Source organism: Globicephala melas, chromosome 2 (genome assembly GCF_963455315.2).
Source record: "Globicephala melas chromosome 2, mGloMel1.2, whole genome shotgun sequence".
Lineage (NCBI taxonomy): Eukaryota > Metazoa > Chordata > Mammalia > Artiodactyla > Delphinidae > Globicephala > Globicephala melas.
In genome coordinates this window covers 132,141,248-132,163,285 of record NC_083315.2, presented here as the reverse complement: position 1 = coordinate 132,163,285, position 22,038 = coordinate 132,141,248, and the positions used below count along the sequence as shown (strand labels likewise).

The 22,038-nt window shown below is 41.2% G+C and overlaps 1 protein-coding gene across 7 annotated transcripts in view; it reads right to left on the bottom strand.

The window, feature by feature from the left end:
* Window positions 1-1,671: 1,671 nt before the first annotated feature.
* Window positions 1,672-22,038, bottom strand: part of FBXO34 (F-box protein 34) — an 84,945-nt gene continuing 64,578 nt past the window's right edge. For 6 of the 7 annotated variants that reach the window (XM_030855045.2, XM_030855050.2, XM_030855060.2 and 3 more), the window contains one exon: window positions 1,672-4,921. In XM_030855045.2, coding sequence (XP_030710905.1) covers window positions 2,773-4,921 — 2,149 coding nt within the window. In that variant the 3' untranslated portion in view covers window positions 1,672-2,772. Of the gene's footprint in view, window positions 4,922-16,786; window positions 16,807-22,038 lie in introns of those variants that run through there. The other variant, XM_060294832.1, reaches the window with a different exon arrangement.

Sequence of the window (22,038 nt, the reverse complement as noted above, 5' to 3'; positions counted from 1 at the left end):
GTTCTGCATTTTCTTTCAAATGGTAAAGTGAGGGGTGGGAGAGAATCTAGGCCAGGTGTATCAGACCCTCTGAGCAAAAGCTGAAGGGGTAAGAATCCTTTACTTGGGTCCCCATGGGCGTGGAGTTGGGCTGAGCCTAGGCTCTTCGAGCCCACATTCTTACTTCCTTTCTTGTGAGTCTGGGATTCTCCAGCCACGCAGGAAGGCAGGTAGCACTGCACTGTTGCAGAAGTAAAACGTGAGCTGGTTTCCCCAGCTTGGCACTAGGGGGCTCTGAAGCACAGCATCTTTCTCCTAAGGGGAACAGCTACACTTGCCTAGAAATGAAGACCAGGGTGCCCTTGGGCCCCACCTGCCAAAATCCTCTCGTTATTCACACAGACACCCCTGGGAAGTGGGTCTCGCATCACGGTTCAAAAGGGATCATCAGTGATTTCTGAGAACCCCGAGAACTGCATGCCAAGATGGGGTTAGGGCATAATTCTTCCTGTCCTCTGCTCTTGGTCAGTTCAGGCCGTCGCAGACTCACAGCTTGTGTCCCACGTGAAAACCACATCTAGAACGGCTGACTTGAGAAAACCACCTGGGCACATGTAGAAGAACCAAGAGCCAATAACAATGAAAGCTGACATTCCACACACCAAGCTGTGCACCAAGCTGTGCAAGTCCTGCATGTGCACGTCTCCTTTAATCCTAAATTAGGAGTCAAAACAAACCTATTAGGAAGGTACATACAGAGATTGCCAGTTTGGAGCAAACCACAGTGGAGGACGCCAAGCACTGGAAACTTCAGCCCAGGGGATGGAAAGCATTCTCACGTACCTTGGCTGGGGTGAGTCATGAGGAAGGACACCGACACCCTGAAGGGGAAGTCAGCCTTCGCAGCCTCTCCTGTTCCTGTGTCACAGACAGGCTCCAGCCGAGCACGTAGGAGGTAGCATGGTGATGTGCCTGCAGGGCAGACTTGTTCAGCATCCAGACACTTTTCAGTTTGTCCCCCCTCTTCAGGCAGGAGCAGCTACTGCCTAAGGATAAGGTAAGAAAGAAGCTGCTCTGTGGCCACATACCACCTCAGCCACAGGTGAACCTGGCTCCCGGACTCCAGCCCTGCCCCACTCTGCTTGGCAGCCCTGGCCAAAGCCTACTCCACCTTTCCATCTTTCTCCTGTGGGACCACCAGAGCCTTCACTCATCACTTTCAAGACAGCCCCACCCCTGGCACACTTACCATTGCTTCTCCACAGCCCAGAGCTGATGCAGCTCCAAGGCTTTTTTGGTGGGTATCAATTTCAAGCCAACCTAGCTTCTAGGTCCTCCACTGCAGCTTTCTGGGGCCAGATAGCTTCCAGCCCTGCCAAGCGTTACATGACCATAGGTCTGAATATATTCTCGATGACTTCTAAACAATTAACTCATTACGCATAGATAATAATACCTCATCCAACAGGAAATACAGAGGGTGCTGGGCAGACAACAAATTCAAACTAAGTGTTAAAGGGTTGCAAAAATGGAAGCTCATGTTAAGTGAAGATGGTCTCTTTCCAGTGGTAGAAAAGAATTCTCTCTCCCCTTCTAACAACTCAATTTTTTTTTTTTAATTCTTAGGATTCAGTTCACAATATCCCTCATCAATATTACCTCAAAAAAGAAAACACATCTGCAAAACTCAGGTCCCATTTAAGATGCATGTTTTTATTGAAGTTAAAAAAAATTTGTAACCAGACAGAAAGAATAAAATAGACAAGAATGTTATAATCTGACTATATAATATTCTCTCATTCTTGGTGAATCACTAAAATATAACAAAGGATTGTTCTCTATGCTAATTTTTTAAGGTTGTCCAGTTAAACCATTATTTGGTATCCTTTCAACAGGTTAACCTCTTAACTATTTAGAGTTTCTTTTCAGAAACATTCATATATTATACAGAAAACATTCATAGTTTATTTGGGAAACATTCATATTTTATACAAATTTGAGACGAGACCAAAAAAACAAAAAACCAAAAAAAATCCACACAGTTGTAGCTGCAACACTATCCTAGCTGCATTGTGGTGATTATGTTCAGTCAGCTGTCCGCTATTTACACCTGGATTTTAATAGTGTTATTTACAGAGGGGCCAAAAGCACTCATCTAAAGTAAAGGCGCTCGGGTTTAATGTGCACTTTCATAGCCCTATGAAAACACAACCATTATATACACTGTAAACACCACAGGGCATGAAATCCATCTCCAACCACAAACATCAGTCTCACAGATCAAGCATACAAGGTCTAAGGTAAGGTGCCTAACTTTTCTTTGTAAGCATACTTTTCACCCAAGAGTACTGCTATTCTCTTCATAGGACACTATTCACTTATTTCAGATATGGTGCCAGTGCTCAAAACATGCCCAGAACCCCTTTTTGGGGATTGCCTGCATAGTCTGCGATGAACTCTGCTGAACATTCTTGACGGTGGCAAGTCTTCTTTGAACAATCCTTTGAAGAAGGATTCGATTTGGGAAAACAGGCATAGTTATTCACAGCCAAGTGGATCAAACTGTGGGATACAGCCCTGGATCAAGCATGAGGCACCACTAGAAAACGATGAGACCGATTTTCTTCTACAGCTCGTAAATTCAGAGATTTAAGATGCCTGAGCAATGGCAGTCCTGATGGAGTAGCAGAGGTTCTCCTGGAACGAAGACTGAGAGGCAACACTCACTGGAACGGCGTATCTAGGTGGTGGTTTGCAGTTTTAAAAATCAATCCGTTGCCTCGCACATAAACTTTAGTACTCCTCTTCAGTTTCAGTCCCTTTTGCTTTCTTATGGATTGCCCGATTAAAGCTATGGCAAGCAGGGACCCAGTGATTGTCATGAAGCCCCAGCTTACAGCCAGGGAAGCCCTTCTGAGACCGGTGGCAGCACATCCAGTATCCCGGGCCATAGGGCAATGCCTGGCAATAGGGCTTGGGGTGCCACCGGCACAGGGACACATCCCCTTTCACATATTTTTTCTTGCACTGCTTGCACGGATCCTCTCTATAGCGTGGATCCCGAACCCAGCGAGAATCTGCTGGCCTGATATTGTAATATTCAATGATAAACTTGAAATAGCAGCAGGTACATTTAAGAGCCACTAAACTCTTAGTGGGAAGTAACCTGAAGATTTTCACCATAATGTGGTGGGGCAGAAAAGCCATGTACTGCTGAGGCTCCAAAAGCTGCTGGATTTTAAACCTGGTCTCCAGAAAGTCATGCGACACCTGCTTCTTCCAACTGGATGCCTCAAGCACTGGTAATGTACTTTCCACAGAAGCCAGCGGGACAAATGAATCAGCCGAGACACTTTTTTCCTCAGATGCACTGTCACCCTCAGCAGCATCTTCAAGCTGACTGGCCTCGGAAGACTCTTCTGTTGTGCCTTCATTCAGCTGGGAACAGCCCGACTGGTGCTGACCAGATGGCAAAAAAAACAACATCCCTGGAAGTGGGTCTTCGCAGGACTTTGAACTGGAAGGCTGGTCTTTCTCTACCTTGGACACAGTGATACTAATGCACAAAGATTCTTTTCTTCTCTGATCAGGATTTTGGCTAGCAAGAGGCACAAGCTCTTCACTCATACCATCAATAGCATCTGGGGGCAATTCAATGGCTTGGGGACAGGTGCGAGGAGGAAAAGGTGACCCAACAAGTTCCTCTGTCATTTCCACATCATGTGTATTGCTGTTTTTCATGGCAGTCTGCTGATCTGGCTCTAATTCTGCACTGTCCGTGTGCAAACTCACGCCTGCTGGCAATGAGGGACAGCCCCGAGGAGCGCCGTCCCAGGCCTGGTCCCCCTTGGGAGAACAATGGTCAGCTCTTAAGGGGCCACAGTCCACAGATACAGACCCCACAGTTTTCACCTGAGTGTCAGGTACCTCCAAGGCGCCTTTGTTTGTTTTGCTTTCCTCAGCCTGGGTGCCATTCACAAGCAACACGCGGCCCACATTGCGACGGAAGCTGTTATTCCTCGAGAGGCTCCCAGGCTCACGCTGGCTCTGCCGCTTCAGGCACTCGGACTCCAGCCTGGCTACCATGTCAAGGACACGGACTGGCTCACTCTGTGGTTCACCAACCTCAGGATTTCTCCTTTCCATGGGTTCTTCACATGCTCCTGGGGCAGACAAGGGCTCGGGGGCTGGGGGCACACCTCTGGATTGCCCGGAAAACCGCACCACAGCAGGTGAGTTAGTGCAGTTTTTCGCACAACTGGCTAGCAGAGCACTGGCTCTTTGCTCGAGGAAGGCAACCATTTGTATGACCGACAGAGGCCTCCCGGCATAGACTCCGTCCCCGTTGTCACTCACGTAATGCACAGAACAATGCTCAATGCCACACGCAAAAGGCTCAGGTTGGTAGCATCTGCTGTTGACTTCCTTCATCCTTTCTAACTGTATCTTGGCTTTTTTAAGATCCCCTGATTTTTTCCTTCTTTTAGTAGCTCTCCCATCAATATCCCAGGAGCTTTTTATTTTCATAGATCCTATTCTATTACTACACTGGTGGGCTGCAAAGAATGCAATCTTTTCCTTGGTATTTCCCGGTTTCACGACAGCCCAGATATCAAGTGGCCCTTCCCCTTCCTCACCCTGGTGGATTGTTGCAGACGATGCATTCTTCTTGGTTTTAACATTCACGCTGCTCTCTTCAGGACTGTTCCCACTCATACTGCACAGGACATTTGGAGAAAGGATTCCAAAAGGCTTTCGAGATGATGCTTTACCAAGAGAGGCTGAAGGAAAGACACTTGGTTTCATACAGCTAGCTTTGCATTTTTCATCATTTATAGCTTGTTGGTGGCTCATAGGAGTTCTCAGAGTTTCCTTGCTGATTTCCAAAGGTCGCACTTTCTTCTGGAGTTTCCAGTATGGCTTTAGGTGCATAACAGAGGCTCTACAAGGAGGAAATACACATTTGATTAAGATACTGATTTCATTTTTAGAAAAGTTTTTTTTTTTAACTTACACTCAGATGGTTCTAGCAAGTAATAGAAACATTTTCTATCAGTTCACTAAATCTTTACCAACTCTCATTTCAGCTAGTTTTTAACGTACAAATCAAGAACAACAAAAGCAAAAATAACTACTTTCCATGGTATACAGACCAGAAAATAAATGGGTGAATTTCAGACTGACTAGACTACGTGAATTTCAGACTGACATTAGTTAACATTCTATACATAAAATTAGTGCTTTAAATGTAAAGAAATTTGAACTTACTAAAAACACTCAAGGGTCAGTACAAGGCACAGTAAAGAAGAAACGAAAGTATAAAAGGAACCCATCCAGAATCTCTAGTATAGTAACACTATTTCTTTCTAAGTCATCACAACTAGCATTTTATTGATTGCAAAACAGTCTATCAAAATTGTTACATTGCTTTCTAAGCTATTCCCATACTGTTGACTATTTTAGATATCTGTATTTTCACTTGTCTGCTTATGTTGCTTTGCCCATCTATTAGTGTTGATTTTCTAAACAATGTACTTGTGTAAGCTCTTAACTGTTAAATTTTCTGCAAATTAAATACAAAGCCCACAATCTTTATTAATTCACTAGTTCAGAAAAACAGTGCCTGTTTTGTCCCCTGGCTAGGGGTGGAGATGGTAACCATTTTAGAAATTATAAAGATGACTGATTACATGCAGAGACATGTGTTCTAGTCCTTGTCATATCACTAATTAGCTAGACAGGGTGATTTTACCTTGGGTAAGTCACTTCCTCTCTGGGTCTGAGTTGAAATGTTAACTGAGGGGTTGGAATACTAGATTATTTAATGATTTTGTCAATTTGTATGTCAAAATATCCCACTGCTACACAGAACACCTGGATTGAGGAAAAAGTGTCTCGTAGGGATGCCTGGTCTCCTACAAAATAAACCTACAGACCAAAATAAACATCTGCAGTCACAGATGTGGAGCAACAGCAAGAGCTTTCACAGGTCTAAGCACATGGGCTCTCACCCACTCTCGCCCCTGGGGACAAAGTCTAAGACACACACATTGGGCAATCCAGCATATCACTTTCTCATTCGCCCCGTAACATTTACCCAGTGCCTGCAATGTGGCAGCCTCCATGGGAACTGCTTTCAGGTATCAGTTTTATTCATCAAGAACGAAAGTGATCAGCCAGAATAAATTTACCTTTCACTTCAAATTTAATTCCTAGAGTCCAGTCTCAGCTAAAAGAAGAAATATGGATATGAATATCTTCTAGCTAGGTAAACAGAAATCTTACTTTTAAGGCACACAAAGTACCTTTTAAAAGATACCCCTGAAATAGATCAGATTGATTTGTTTCTGATCTTTAGCAATTATATCCTACATCTGTTGAGATCTCTCCCCTTTGTGCACTACAGCATTTTTAATAGCTTTATATTTTATAGAATTACAGAAACATTATATTCTATATCTATAATTTAGTCTTATAAAAAGAGCCACCCAGAATTCTTCAAGAACAAGATAAAGATATATGAATAAAATAAATGAATAAAAGAGGCACATCTAGTGCCATCTCTCTGTCAACAATTTTCTGGTTTTTCATATCCCTTCAATCCCTGTCTAAGTGAAATCTAAGAAATGGAGGTTGTTGAAAAATCCAATTAATTCTCACATAATGATCTCATTACAGAATATCTGTGAATAAATTTAAACTTCAGCAATGTGTGTGCCATTCTGCATCACACAATATGTTCTCTTCGCATTCCTCCCCCACAAATTATTTTAGGTGCCATTATTGATAGACAGCAACATTTGGAAGAAACTAATGTGACTGCAGATGGCTTTTGTTTGCGTATATTAACCTGTAAAGTCAGCTCAACTGATACATTACTAATAGACAAGGTTTCAGCGGGATTAAAACAGGAGATGATCCCATGGAACAAAAGTGAAGACAGGTACAACAGCGAATGAAAAAAGCCAGTAAGGTCATTCGATGCAACCAGGGTGACTGCTGGAGGGTGAGTGGTGATTCTGTGGGACCCCCAAAGGAAGCAGAACCTTTAAGCACAGGCTCACGTCCTCCACTGGCTGAAGGATGGCTGGAGTATTAACCTCTCCCCCTTCCTGTGCTGGGCTTGAAGGCCCTGAGACAGAAAAGTGCTGGCAAGACTCAAAGAAATGGCAAAAATCTGAGTCTGGGTTGAAATCAGTGGTGGACCATGAGGATATGATGCAGAGCATCAAGGGCATCTACTGCAAAAATTCATAAAATAAAAACTTTACATCTCTAACAGATTACATCAGATGGTGGTGCTTTCCCCACCCCTCCAACTCACCCCCTCAAATACAGACAGGCACCGCAGAAAGCTCCAGCCAGGTTTCCATGGTTGCCAATCTCTTTGCACAGGAGTATTTTAAAAGTTCGCCACGATAAAGTCCTGCTTTAATGCAGGGTTATAGCACCTACCCACACCTGAGTGTTCATTAGACACTCAGAAATGTCCTTGTAAAAAGTTAAGATCCCTGGGCCCGTTGAATCAGAATTTCTGGGACTGGGCCAACAATCTGTTTTTTGTTTGTTTTTTTGAATATTTATTTATTTATTTTGGCTGCGCCAGGTCTTAGTTGCATGGCACGTGGGATCTTTAGCTGCGGCATGTGGGATCTAGTTCCTAAACCAGGGATCGAACCTGGGACCCCTGCATTGGGAGCCCGCTGTCTTACCCACTGGACCACCAGGGAAGTCCCTGTTTTTAACCTTAGATTTAATTCGGAAGGGAACTTAAAGGTCACGTGTTAGGGCTTCCCTGGTGGCGCAGTGGTTGAGAGTCCGCCTGCCGATGCAGGGGACACGGGTTCGTGCCCCGGTCCGGGAAGATCCCACATGCCGTGTGCCCCGGTCCGGGAAGATCCCACATGCTGCAGAGCGGCTGGGCCCGTGAGCCATGGCCGCTGAGCCTGCGCGTCCGGAGCCTGTGCTCCGCAATGGGAGAGGCCACAACAGTGAGAGGCCCGCGTACCGCAAAAAAAAGAGAAAAAAAAAGGTCATGTGTTAGATCTAAGCATGTCAGGGGGGTTCTGGATGTGGGCTGGGGGGCTGGGCTACTGACAGGGGTGAGGTGGAACTGCCCAACAAAAAGCCGGTGGGACAGTCCATACTGAAACGTCTACTCTAAAAGATGCGTAAAGACAGACCCATCTTCTTACCTGTTATTCTCTTCAAAACACCAAAAAAGTCAATGGCCATGTTATTGCCAAATTTCCTCTCCAACTCCAACTCCTCAGTTTCTTTGACACTGCTTTCCCAGCTCTCTTCTTCTCCAGCCTTTAAGCACTGATGTATTCCTCAGAGTTCTTTCTTTTTCTAGACCATTATTACTCTTAAGCTATATATCTAAGTGACCTCATAGTTTTAATGACCACAGATTCATGACTCCCCAGTGGTATGCTCTCCCAAACGTCATATCCTATGACATGCCTAACAGACATACTCACCTGGATGTCAAAAAGAATCTCAAAAATCAAAATGACTATTTAATGACAGCACCAAGTACCTGGTCAACCAAGCCAGAAAGTTGAGTCACTTCGATTCCTCCTCCCATCCAATCACCAAGTCACCCTCCCTTCTTGTTCATCCCTAGCGCAACTGCCCTAGTTTTAGCTGTCATATCTTACCTTTGCTATACTGTCATTAGCTACAGGAAAGCCTAACCTCCTCATCCATGAAATGCAAGGTCATGGAGCCCACCCCAGCCAACCTATCACAGCTTCACTCCTGCCCTACCATAATTCACACTTTGGAAGCTTGTTCACAGACCATTACCACAGGACCAAGTAGATGAAGGCCAATCATATCACCTAATACACAAATTTTAAGGCAGGCAGAGCCATAAAACTAACAGAACAGCTTCCAACTTTTTTCATACTAACTGCCACCCATTTCTTTCTATCCATTCATTATCTGAAATTTACTAAACACTCTGGGTTGGATATTAGTGTTGCAATTATGAAGAAGACATAGTTACTGCCCTTAAGGAGACAGAAAATCAAATAGGCAATTACGACAGCATGTGATATGTGTTATAAGGATAGTACAGGTGCCGGGAGTCCACGAGGGGAGGAAGGGGGAAGGAGAGGACAGAGAAGGAAGGAGTGTATGAAAGGAAGAGAGGAGATCACCAGCACCAAGCTTAGTCTTGAGGGTACAGAAACAGGTCAGAAAAGCCCTGAAGGAAGACAAACAAAGTCCTAAAAATTCAAAAGGTAGGTGAGGTAGGTGAGAAATAATCAAAGTCCCAGCTAAGGTGGACAGACAGAAGTAAATGGGTTAGAAAGGAAGAACAGGCAGGATTTTAGCTACTGATTATAAATGGAGGTTGAGGGAGTGGAGTCAAGGATGAATCCTCAAGGCTACAGCAACTGGACGAAGAGTGCTACCTTTTAGTGAGATGGTGACAAAGGCAGCTGAGCAGATTTGGAGCAGGGGAAACGGTAAGTTCGGTTTTTAAAAAATGCTGCATGCAAGCTAGAGATACCTAGTAGGCAGACTGACACAAGTCTGGCCAAGAGAAATATGAGGAAAGGAACAAGACAGTTGTGACAGAAATTCAATGAGGAAAAAGTTTTCTGGACAGAGATTACATATGTCTTTTTCCAAAATTTTCACAATGAACATATATTGCATATATTACCGTTATAATAAGAAAAAATGTACATAAAAATAAAGAGCAATCACACACCCTAGCAAGGTCATATAAAGAATCCTGTCTGGGGGAATCCCCTGGCAGTCCAGTGGTCAGGACTCCATACTGTCACTGCCGAGGGCCCAAGTTCAATCCCTGGTTGGGGAACTAAGATCCCACCAGTCACGCGGTGTGGCAAAAAAAAAGGAAAGAAAAAAAGAGTTCTGTCCAGTTAGTGATGGAGACCCCTGCTGACTCTGCTGTGAGGAACTGCAGTGGGTGAGTAGGGCAGAGCCAAAAACTCATGGTGAAGGAGTGAATGCAAGGTGAAACAGTGAACGTTAGCAACTTTTTCACAAAGTTTGGCTATAAAGGAGAAAGTCTTTGTACATACCTGTCACCTTAAATCCTTTCCAGGAATAAATTGAGATATAATAATGAATCAATTAAAACTTGAACAACTTTCCTCCAGTAAAGACCAAAATCTTGCTTTCAAATAATTCCAGTATTCTTTATTGACTCTTAATTTCTGATTTCAGCTCAAAAAAGCTGGAAAAACTCTAACCTAAACATATTGTACAATCCAAAAATTAAGCCATGGGAGAGAATTTAACTTTGCAAAAAGGCCTAGATAAATGCTAAAGTCTAAAGAATCACACTAACTCTAGTCTATAGAGGACTGAACTTGATCAATGAGGAATCAAATGGTAATATGCGATCAGAATAAGGGAAAGGATGAGATTTCTCTTAGTGCTAACAGACTTCGTGCTAATAGGAGCCTAACATCGAAGGCCTGTTTCCTAACTTGTCACTCCTAGTCCACAGCCTTGCCCATCTAAACAGGATAGAAGATAAGGTGTTTCCTTTTTCTTTCTGCTTTATTAAAGCTTCAGGAATGCTAATTCCAAAGAGGGTCATTTATTAATATAACTGGAGCTACTCTTTATTTACAAAAGGTTAGAGGAATGAACATAGAATAGTCCCTGAAAGATCCCTCCCATGGTACCTTGAGAGGGGAAAAAAAGTGTACAGTAAATAAATCACTGTTTCTTTAAAAACATAAAAGCTTCCAGAGAACAGCTTATGACTGCCTTCTTCACTGGACCATTATAGAAACGATAAGCAACTTCAACGAAGTACTCCACATATATAAACAAAATCCTTGTTTTTTGCAAATGAGGTGACAGAGCTAATATGACTTTTGAAGCCCCAAAGGTAGATAGTAGAAGAATTAAGATTAGAATCAGATAAGTCTCCCAGATCTATATTTTCCTTGCTTACAAAAATAAATAAATAAAAATTAAAATCCTAGGTTCAATCATGACACAAATAGAATTAAATAATTCTGACAGCATCTATTCAAAGAGCTTCTATCTTTCAAACTGGGGTCAGTTTTTCTTAAGTGCCACATAAAACCTCTACACAGAACTGTGATGATGTAAAGAAGACATATCATATAACGTAAGAAGCCACACCAATTTAAAAGTATGTAGAAACTGCTCCTATGGCTATTAAAGCAGAAAAAATGCCAACACCGGGAGGGTGTGAATACAGGCGGAGACATAAGAAAAGATTCTCATTAACCTCTAAGCACTGACAGAATGCACCCAACTCTCAGAGTACCTTAACAATAAAACAGAACAAACTCTAAGCCAGAAAAGACGGTATTTCTCAAACTGAGTTCCAAAATATTGGGGACTGGCTTTTTTCCGAGAGGGAGTTCACTCCTTTTTTTAAAGTAATATTACCTAAAACCATTTCATGGGAATTTTGAACTTCGCCTCAGGAGGATTAGATGGTTAGTAGTGCACAATTTAATGGAAAAATCCTTTACTGTCTGTTAATAGATACTGAATACAGAAAATAGCCTTTGGAAACACACATGCATGGTTTTCAAGAACTCACCACTCACAGCTTTCATCAATCTGAGAATTCACCATGGTATTTAAATATAAGACACACCTGCTTCATAGTTATCTGTAACATAGATGCTATAGGATTTAAAACTTCCAGAAAATCAAGGTTTATGATGAACTTGATGGGACAACAAAGTATCTAAAACATCCTGAAAAGGTTACAAATTAAGAAGGGTAGCCACTACTTTGCTCTTCTACTATGACTGCAACAGAAGCAACACCTAACACATTTTAACTGTATTGCAAAATACTGATTTAGTGATATTATCCAAGTTTACATGGGACCCCTCCCCCCTTTTCTTAAAGTAAGGAAGAAAGGGAAGGGCCTGGAGGACAAAACACTCACTACAGCTGTTATCAATTATTAAATAATAATTGGGAATAGAGACAAATCGAAGTATTAGGTTTTGTTAAATTTACCACGTTGTGAACAGTAGTTCACAAAATTATTTCCTATTGCTCCTGTGACATAATGCCAAATACAAAACTCTGGCATATCACAATTTACTGCTATCTAAGCTGATGAGACATCTACTGCTAGAATGAACATCAAAATGAAACCTAATAAAAAGTTTAGCTCCCCCAAAATCATTAACGTATTTTGAAAAGTACACTGAGGATTACCAAGAAAATTTTGCTTCCACAAATTTTCAGATATTCAGCATTTCTGTTAAAACCCTACTGCTTATGTCAACTTAAAAAAAAATGCACCATGTAAAAGTTGTGAATTAAGTTTTATTAGGGGACCTCACTGAGAACTACAGCCCAGGAGACAGCCTCTCAGATAGCTCTGAGGAACTGCTCCAGAAAGGTAAGGGAGGAACCAAGATGCGTATATGTGGTTTATCAGCATGGGGGGGGGGGGGGGCGGGGGTGGAGGAGCCATGCAGTTAAGCAAAAGATTACTGCTAATCACAAAGAACAGACATCTCAAGGGAATGCTTTCAGTGCTTTTCTATGTATGGGAAGATATAAGAAGCTGGGTTCACTGAAATTATTCCTTAGCTACACATCTTAACTATCTAGGTCCATGTGTCCAAAGCACAAAATGCCTCCTGTTTTTCTCCAACCTGAATTCCCCTCAGGCTAATGGCTTGATCCTCGTAGAAGGGGAACTGGAGCAGCATTCTTTGTTTACACTTATTTTTCCTATTCTAATATTTCTTACAGAAAACAAAGGAAAAAAAACCTCTACTCTTTCACATAGAAAGCTGTTACTTCCTTGAGTGTGCTGATGCTTTTTTTAAACTTTGAAACCATCATTCTTCCATATATTTTTTAAAATATTTGGTTGCGCAGGGTCTTAGTTGCAGCACATGGGCTCCTTAGTTGCCGCAGATGGGCTCCTTAGTTGCGGCAGATGGGCTCCTTAGTTGTGGCATACAAACTCTTAGTTGCAGCATGAATGTGGGATCTAGTTCACTGACCAGGGACTGAACCCAGGTCCCCTGCACTGGGAGCGTGGAGTCTTATCCATTGTGCCACCAGGGAATTCCCTCCATATATATTTTTATAGAATATATATATATATATATATATATATATATTTTTTTTTTTTTTTGCGGTACACAGGCCTCTCACTGTTGTGGCCTCTCCCGCTGCGGAGCACAGGCTCCGGACGCGCAGGCTCAGCGGCCATGGCTCACGGGCCCAGCCGCTCCACAGCATGTGGGATCTTCCCGGACCGGGGCACGAACCCGTGTCCCCTGCATCGGCAGGCGGACTCCCAACCACTGTGCCACCAGGGAAGCCCAGAATTTATATACTTTTAAGGCAACAATTTTTGATATCATTTGCATATGCAGTACTTTCAAAGAACTAATCAGAGCTTTAACATATGCCCTATTTGATCAAAATGTAACTCAGACATAAGGATGTCATCTCCTTTAGGGAATAAATGTTAAAGATTCTAAGGCCAACCGTGAATGCAGTTCAAAAATCCATTAAGGTGCCAAATAACATTTCATATGAAAAAATCAGAGAATAGCAACTAATTCTCGAGTATAAATAAATGCAGCACCACACTGTGCTTGACTGCCAATGTACTCACACCACTCAGTCTCGGGCCTCGATCTTGAGCCAAGCACCTACCATAGCCCACTGGGCACAAGCTGGCCCATTAACACTGTTACAGACAACTAAATTTTATTTTATTTTTAATTTTTATTGGAGTATAGTTGATTTACAATGTTACATTACTTTCTGCTGTACAGCAAAGTGTATTGGTTATACATATACATATACCCACTCTTTTTTAGATTCTTTTCCCATATAGGTCATTACAGAGTATTAAGAGTTCCCTGTACTATACAGTAGGTCCTTATTAGTTATCTATTTTATGTATTAGACATCTGAATTTTAAAATGGCTTATCCCCTCAGGAAGGGAAAAGGTAAAAAAAGTAAAACTTCAGGGTAACAAACGTTAAGGCATCAAGCAAAAGCGTTTGCTTGCATTATCAATGCAGACAAATGAGCTGGCAAGTTAAGATTTCTGCCAGCAATCCTGGGTGGCGGTGGAAGGGGTGGGGGATTACTTCAGAAATAGGACCCACAGTGTTCATCAAAGAAATAAGCCTAAATCACAGTCCTGACTGTGCCCAGCTCTTTAGTAATTACTCTTCCTTCTACCACATCCCTCTAGAATCTGTTGAACCAAGACTGAAGTAGCAGTCTGCTACTTGTTAATTCTTGTTAAGAATTACCACTTGTAGAGAAAAGAAGTTTATGGTCAATAGAAAACTGAAAAAGTTGTTGCTTTGAGGCTGTTATTAGAGCTTACTAAAGCCAGTTTAAGTACTGAAGTTAAAAATGAGTATTTTTCCAGGGGTAAAAGTGAGAAATCTACACTACAGAAAACCAACCAACCATTAGGCACCAAGGAGCCCAAACTGTCACGTTATTGGACAAAAACTACATATTGGGTTTTATGTACTTGTATAAGACATCTCATATAAAACAATTCCTTGAGTACACAGAGGGTCTGTTCATCTTTGCAACCCCACAGCCAATCCCATTCTGCAGAATGTAACTAAATCTGGAGCTCCCAAACCAAATAGGAAGAAAGGTAATGGTTTATAACAAGATATAAAGAACTCAATTTCAGGGTTAACTCTGGGCCTTTAGAACCAGCTTTATATAAATCCAGAATCTGAAAAGAAGTCAGGGGGTTAAAAGAGCCCTTATAAGCCCTATCCTCTGGAAATTCCTGGATGTATGTATTTATTTAACATGGTTGTAATCATATTGTACATACAATGTTTTACTTTTCACCACAAACATCTTCCATGTTATTACACGGTCTTCAGACCCATCAACTGTAAATGTGTAAGTGCCAGAATATATTAAACCGTTCCCTCCAGCCCTGGATATTATAACGTAACATCTTCATGGATACAATCTCTTACGCATTTAAGGGTATGTCCTTAGAAGATTCTCAGAAGTAGAATTCATGAATCAGAGTGTCACTATTTTTATGACCGGATATATCTTGCCCAACCATTTCCAAACAGGTTAACGCTAATTTACATTGCTACCACCACGAAAACCATGCCAGTTTTTTTTTAAATAAATTTTATTTATTTGTTTGTTTTTATTTGGGGCTGTGTTAGGTCATCATTGCTATACACAGGCTTTCTCTAGTTGCAGTGGGCAGGGGCTACTCTTCATTGCAGTGTGCAGGCTTCTCATTGTCATGGCTTCTCTTGTTGCAGAGCACAGGCTCTAGGCACACAGGCTTCAGTAGTTGTGGCACATGGGCTCAGTAGTTGTGGCTTGCGGACTCTTGAGCACAAGCTCAGTAGTTGTGGCTCATGGGCTTAGCTACTCCGCTGCATGTGGGATCTTCCCAGACCAGGGATCGAACCCATGTCCCCTGCATTGGCAGACGGATTCTTAACCACTGCGCCACCAGGAAAGTCCCAACCATGCCAGTTTGATGACAAAGATTTGGTTATTTGAAGTGAATTGGTTTTGTGCCTAGAGAAAGAAATCAATGTAGAACTAGAGATAAAAGATACAAATATGTGAGAATAATCTGTTTCTACTCTAGGATAATACTAGCTCTAACAGCTTTAAAATGTTTACTATGTGCCAGGCATTGTTCTAAACTCATAATTTCCAAAAAAACTTGGAAATTGTATACTCTTATTATCTCCAATTACTGATGAAGAACCCAAAGTAGAGGTGTGGAGGTTAAGAACTTGCCAAGATCACATAAGCACATCGAGGAGCATGGATGTGCACTGAGTCAGGAGCCAAAGGCCAGGCTCTTACCTACCACACTATGCAATGAGGAAGAGAGCAGGTGAGGAACACGCGGATGGAGTAGGTACTCCTTAACAAGCTTATTCTCAGTGTCATGAATAAAGACTGAGAAGTCTGTGAAACAGCAGAATCTGGGCTATGGGTTCAATTTTGGATACTTGGGTTTGATCCCTTACTTAAAATTAATCTACTCATTTATCAAATATTTAATTTTCCTTGAAACAAGGTGTTGTGCTAGACCATGGGGCTTCAGTCTAAACAAAACTGATATAACTCCTGCCCTCATGGCAAATTTGAGAAACACATCGTTCCCTTAGCCTTTCATTCACTTCCAAATCTAAAAGTTTCCAAGGTATCGAATCAAGTTAGCAGTAGAAGCAGACATCATTAGAAATATTTAAATTTATTTCTGACAAAGAGAAACTTCAAAAATTGAATGTAAGTGTGGTGGCCTGGAACAGAGGCCTAAGGACAGGTGACATTACTGAATAAGGCTGGGCTGGAATGACTGTACACAACACACACAGAAGAATACAAAGATACTGTTCTGGTGTTGATTTAAAATAGACCTACTTATAAAAATTAGTTCCATAAAGTGAGAAATGCTAGAGAATAAAAGAGACTGACATTAAGATATAACCATGGGCAAACGGGAAACTGTAAAAGGATAAAACAAATCAATAAAGAATAAGACCAATAAGAATAGAAATTAATATGTTCTATTGAGATTTCATAGGTCGTACCATCTCTTTCAGGCACTAGAGTATGTGAAGCTATACACAACACTTCATCATTTGTCCCAAAATGCACTGGGACAAAGAGAAATAGTTGCCTTGCTACACTTTTTATTGTCACTCAACTGCTACTTCATCATAAGTGTATTAGTCTGCTAGGGCTACCATACAGAATACCGCAGACGAGGTGGCTTAAACAACAGAACAGTTAGTTACTCCTCACAGTTCTGGAGGCTAGGAGTCCAAGATCAAGGTACGGGCAGGTTTGGCTTTGTTCTGAGGGCTTTCTTCTTGGCTTGCCAATGGCCGGCTTCTCACTGTAGCCTCACACGGACTTTCCTCTGTGCACACGGGTCCCTGGTGTCTCTCTTCTGTGTTCCAATTTCCTCTTCTTCTAAGGGCACCAGTTAGATTACATTAGGGACCACCCTATCTACCTCATTTTACCTTAATTACCTCTTTAAAAGGCCCCTCTCAATTCAGTCACATTATGAAGTACTGGAGGGGGGAAGGGTGTTAGGCTTCAAAATATGCAGGTGGGAGGAGTGCACAATTCAGCCCGTAACAATGGGGTAAGTGTAAGGACTCACAGGTTAAAGTGTGATGTTTTAAGAACACATAAAAGAAAAATAACAAGAAATAAAAATAACAAGAAAGCTATTTCAATTTGATCTCTGTATAACCTAAGATGGCGCTAAAGAACATTTCAAATGATTCAAGAGCTCACTGCTCCAACAGTAAACAGCTGGACAGTCTTCTAACTTTCTGCAAAATATGTCTGGAAGGGAAAAATGTCATCATTCCTATTAATTAAAATCTTTTTTATACAGAATACAGTGGTTATTAGCCATTTTGCAGTCCCCATAAGCACTTTGAAATTCTGATGAAAATAAAGAGGCCTCTCCTGAGTAAAGGGCACTTGTCTACAAAGTTTGGCATCATTGTTTCAGGAGATTTACAAACCACACCTCCCTGAAGTTCATCAGGGTCCATGGATTCAGGTTAAAGAGGACTGTCCTAAAGGACCCCTTACTATCTAAATTAAAAACCAAATTTGTCCAAAAATGGAACAAAATAGTTGAAATTGAGATTATCTTGAAAAATACAGGATATGTGATAATCATTTACATTTAGCTACTTCCCAAAGGCCTGGAAGTAGCTAATGATCAACCAAATAATATCAGAATAAATTTTAATCTTACCAGCCAACACTAAAGGTGGGCAGAGGGGGAAAGAGAGAAGAAATATTATTTCAGAAAATCTAAACTAAGAAAACCTATTGCAATTCAGCTCTGCAACAAGCCACCGCAATGTAATGAAGAGTAGCCCCCGCTCGCCACAACTAGAGAAAGCCCATGCACAGCAACGAAGACCAATGCAGCCAAAAAATAAATAAATAAAAACAAAACAAACAAAAAAACACTCAAATGTAAAACGTGGCAGTTATGAAATAGGACTAAAAAACTCAACAAAATCAGATCATCTTCCAAGCCTCCCTTCTACAGTTTTACAAAAAAACTGCACAATTTTGAAACCAAGGTCTTCAGTAAGTAATACCAAAGTTACCTATACTAAGCAGACATATTTTAAGCACTCTAAGGTAATTTCCTAACTAGGTGAACTACATGGGTCTGAAGTCATTCTGAAGTTATCAGCTACCCAATATAACATATCGCACATCTCAACACCAAATCATGCACTATATTTTAACCACTGCTACAAAGTCAGAGAGAGAATACTAATTCAAATAAATATTTATTCAAAATAAAATACACTTAAAGCCATTAAATGCCTTAAATTTTATTTCCCGACAGGTTTTGATTCAAAATAAATAGCAGGAATGATAGAAATAGACATCACCATTTTCCAAACTTTATTGAATTAATGGATCTAAGCAATGATCATCAGTAGCTGCTAACATCACAAAACTGAAACACAACCCAACATTACATGCTCCTGATGCGGGGGGGGGGGGGGGGGGGGCGGGAAAGACACTTAAAAAAAAAATCTATTCTAATCTGGTTAACCCTTTAGAGCCAGTCTCAGAGGAAATGTAGAAGACAGCAATATGCTAAAAACTTGAGGAATACAAAATAGCAAAATCTAGATTGAGGGGAAACTATAGAACAAAATAAGACTGGTTTCTTCAAGCAAATTCCAAGATGGGAGGGGGGCTGGGGGGAGAAAGAAAGAAGAGGGGAGCCTATACATTAAGATATTTAACCAACCAATCAACCAAATATGTGGATCCTCAAACAGACATATCATAAAAATTAACATATATGTATGTATGTATGTATTTTTAAGTCCTCATCCCTTAGATATACATCCTAAAATCTTTTTAGCTTAAATGATATGATGTCTTTAAAACAAGATGGGGGAGAAGAGGAGATTCAGAGTAGAAATCAAGCAAGATTGCATGAGGTGATAAACTGTTGAAGCTGGGCAATGGCAAAGTGGGGTTTTATCATTCTAGCTCTGTATTTTTGTTACACAACTAAATTTTCTCATAATCAAGAGGAGAAATAAATAAATGGAAGCATTTGGAAACAATGGATGAATGAGCCCAGAAATGTTAATTATGCACACACAGTTGGAGCTGCATACCATCTGATCTGGAGTGAGAAACTGTGGAATTCACAGGTTCCCTGGGTAGGGCAGCTCTGCAGGGATCATTGTTAAGTCCATCCCCACTAAGCCCCAGGCTGTCTGATGCAGCACTCCTTCCTGGTTCAGACCCAGGGCACCAACCAACATAAGTTCTTCTTGCCCTACTCCACACCCTTTACTGAAAACTGAACAGGAAATAAACCAGAAGGCACAAAAAAGATAAGAAAAGGGAGACAAACACACAGGCAGTCAAATAAAAAAGAACTGAAAGACAACAGTGGTCAAGGCCAATCAACCCATTAATTAAACAAATATGGCTTTCAATCCCTCATGCTGTAACCTAAATGAGCAGCCTAATTAATACCTGACTCTGCCTTGTATAAGTGCACTTAACTTCCACAACTTTAAAGATAAACATAAATTAAATATTTAAATAAATACATAGGGAATTTTACTATTTAAAGACATCTTACTGCAAATTCTTTTACAACAATAGTCGCCCCACATTCACTCATGGGGCAGGGGAAATGATAGTATTAATATTAAAATGTTATTATTAATAATGTAGCCGTTGATATTTATTGAGTATTTAAGCTGTATACTATGCTAAAGAACTTGATTATGTATGTATATGTATTAGTTTCATCTTCAGGACAATTCTATGAGATACATAAAATTATCATTATTATTTATTATTCCCATTTCACAAATGTGGAAGCTGACCAACTAAGTGTAATGAATACTACGTGCTGGGTCTTTTGTGGCCATGACATGCAGCATGTGGGATCTTAGTTCCCCAACCAGGAATCGAACCCGTGCCCCCTGCAGTGGAAGCGTGGAGCCCTAACCACTGGACGGCCAGGGAATTCCCACTAGGTCATTTTTAAAATGTGCTTCATAGTATTTTAAACGAGGCCATGTGTGTGTATACAAACACATACTATATAACAATTAATAGAAGAGTCAAATGATTTGTCCAGAAGTCACTAAATCAGCTGTACAGAGGTTCCTAATTATAAGTACAGTATATTTATAACTGTCACAGACCAAAGTCACTTCAAGTTCATGTTAATAGAAATGTTTCTCTTTGCCCAGGAAATGGTCAAAGACCTGAAGATAACTGAACACAGATCCAAGCTGAACAAAAAGCCAAAGGAAAAGCATTACAATACCATCAACTCCTTAAGGGCAATTCCCTGTCTGACATTTTATAAATACCCCATTGGATCAAGCACGGAACGCTTTACACACAGGAAGAGCTTCATGAAAAGTAAATGCCAGAACTATTCTACAGTAGCATCCTCGTCTCCCACATCTTCATCAATCTGAACTCCAAATAAAGGGGGAAATAATGTTAAGGAGCTCCTGAAAACACCTGCCCTTCAGGGCCATACAGGGTTATTAATGGACCCACCTAACTTGCTAGTTTGACAAGGCAACCTGCCCCCCTAGGGCGACCATTTCAAAAGCTCAGTTCCCCCAAATCCCACCCCACCTCCCACAAGGAAAACTGTTCCACATGACCTCCTTGTTTCTCTACAAAGCCTCAACATCCTCTCAGTCATCTAAGGTTGATAACTCAGCCCAGTGGTTCTCAATCTTCTTGGACCCTAGATCCTTTTCAGAATCTGAGAAAACGTCTGAGTTCTCTGGCCCAGAAAAATGCCAGAGTACGCACATGAACAATTTTGGACAGAATTTTGGGGAAAACTCAGTGCTTATGATTAATAGCTCCTGCCTCCTCCTACTTTTTCCTTCACCTTCACAGTAGCCATTTGACCTTTCTTCCCTACCTATCAACATCTTCCACCAGGGAAGCCTAAGAGTGACAAAGATGTTAACATCTTTGTCACTCTTTACCTACAGGAACTACTGAAACCCAACTGGGCCCTTCCCTGCCCAGGTCTCATCCACAGCCCCACCCACACCCATCAATGGTAACTATAAGCCTTGCTTGAATTTCCAGAACTACTCTCTTGGGACACTTACCATGGTCTATCTTGTCTTCATCTCCCCTACTATACTGTATGCTCCTGAAAGGTAAGAATACTCTTACTCCTTTCTGTATCTCTCATAGAGCATGCAGCAAAGTGCCTTGCACATGGCAAGGGTTTTCGTAAGCATGAATGTCAAACCTAAGGATTTAGAAGAAACCAGCCAATCAGCAAGAACCTCTTAAACGGAACATTATGAGTGTCTGACTAATCAATGCTTGGGCAGCCCAGGAAGTTGATGCGATTAAGCAACTCCACCCACCATTTCCTGATCTAGCACCCTGCTCTCTCAGAGACGGGAGGTTCATAAGGTGGAGACACAGAGACTCTCGGCGCCACTTTTCTGCAAAGCAAAAAGTAGTTTGGCTTGAGCAGCAGCTTTTCTCCAGCACTCTAGTTACCTAAAACATTCCTATGCAACATCAGATTTTAAAGAAAATCCTACTCTCAGCCATGCACAAACACACAGAGCCACAGTACTTAATACTGTCACTTTAACTAGAATAAAAACAACTTTCATTTTTTTCACACCAGACTAATGGAAAGAAATTAAAAAAAAAAAAATTTCATGTTACTAATAACCTCCAGGACAGAACAATCTAGATATGCAGGCATTCAGCTATGAGTTAGGCAACCTCCTTCTCATTTTCAAAGCCCCAAACCACATCCTTTAAATACTAAAATACATAGACACTAAGTCCCAACAAGAAACACTGCAAAGTCTCCCCATGACTCTTTACTATATTAAACACAGCTGTCTAAGGTCATGTTTACATATAGATTAAGAAAAAAAAAAGCCAAACCAACATCAGCATTAACAAAATGTATAATAAACAGCATTAACAAAATGTATAATGTATAATAAATGTAT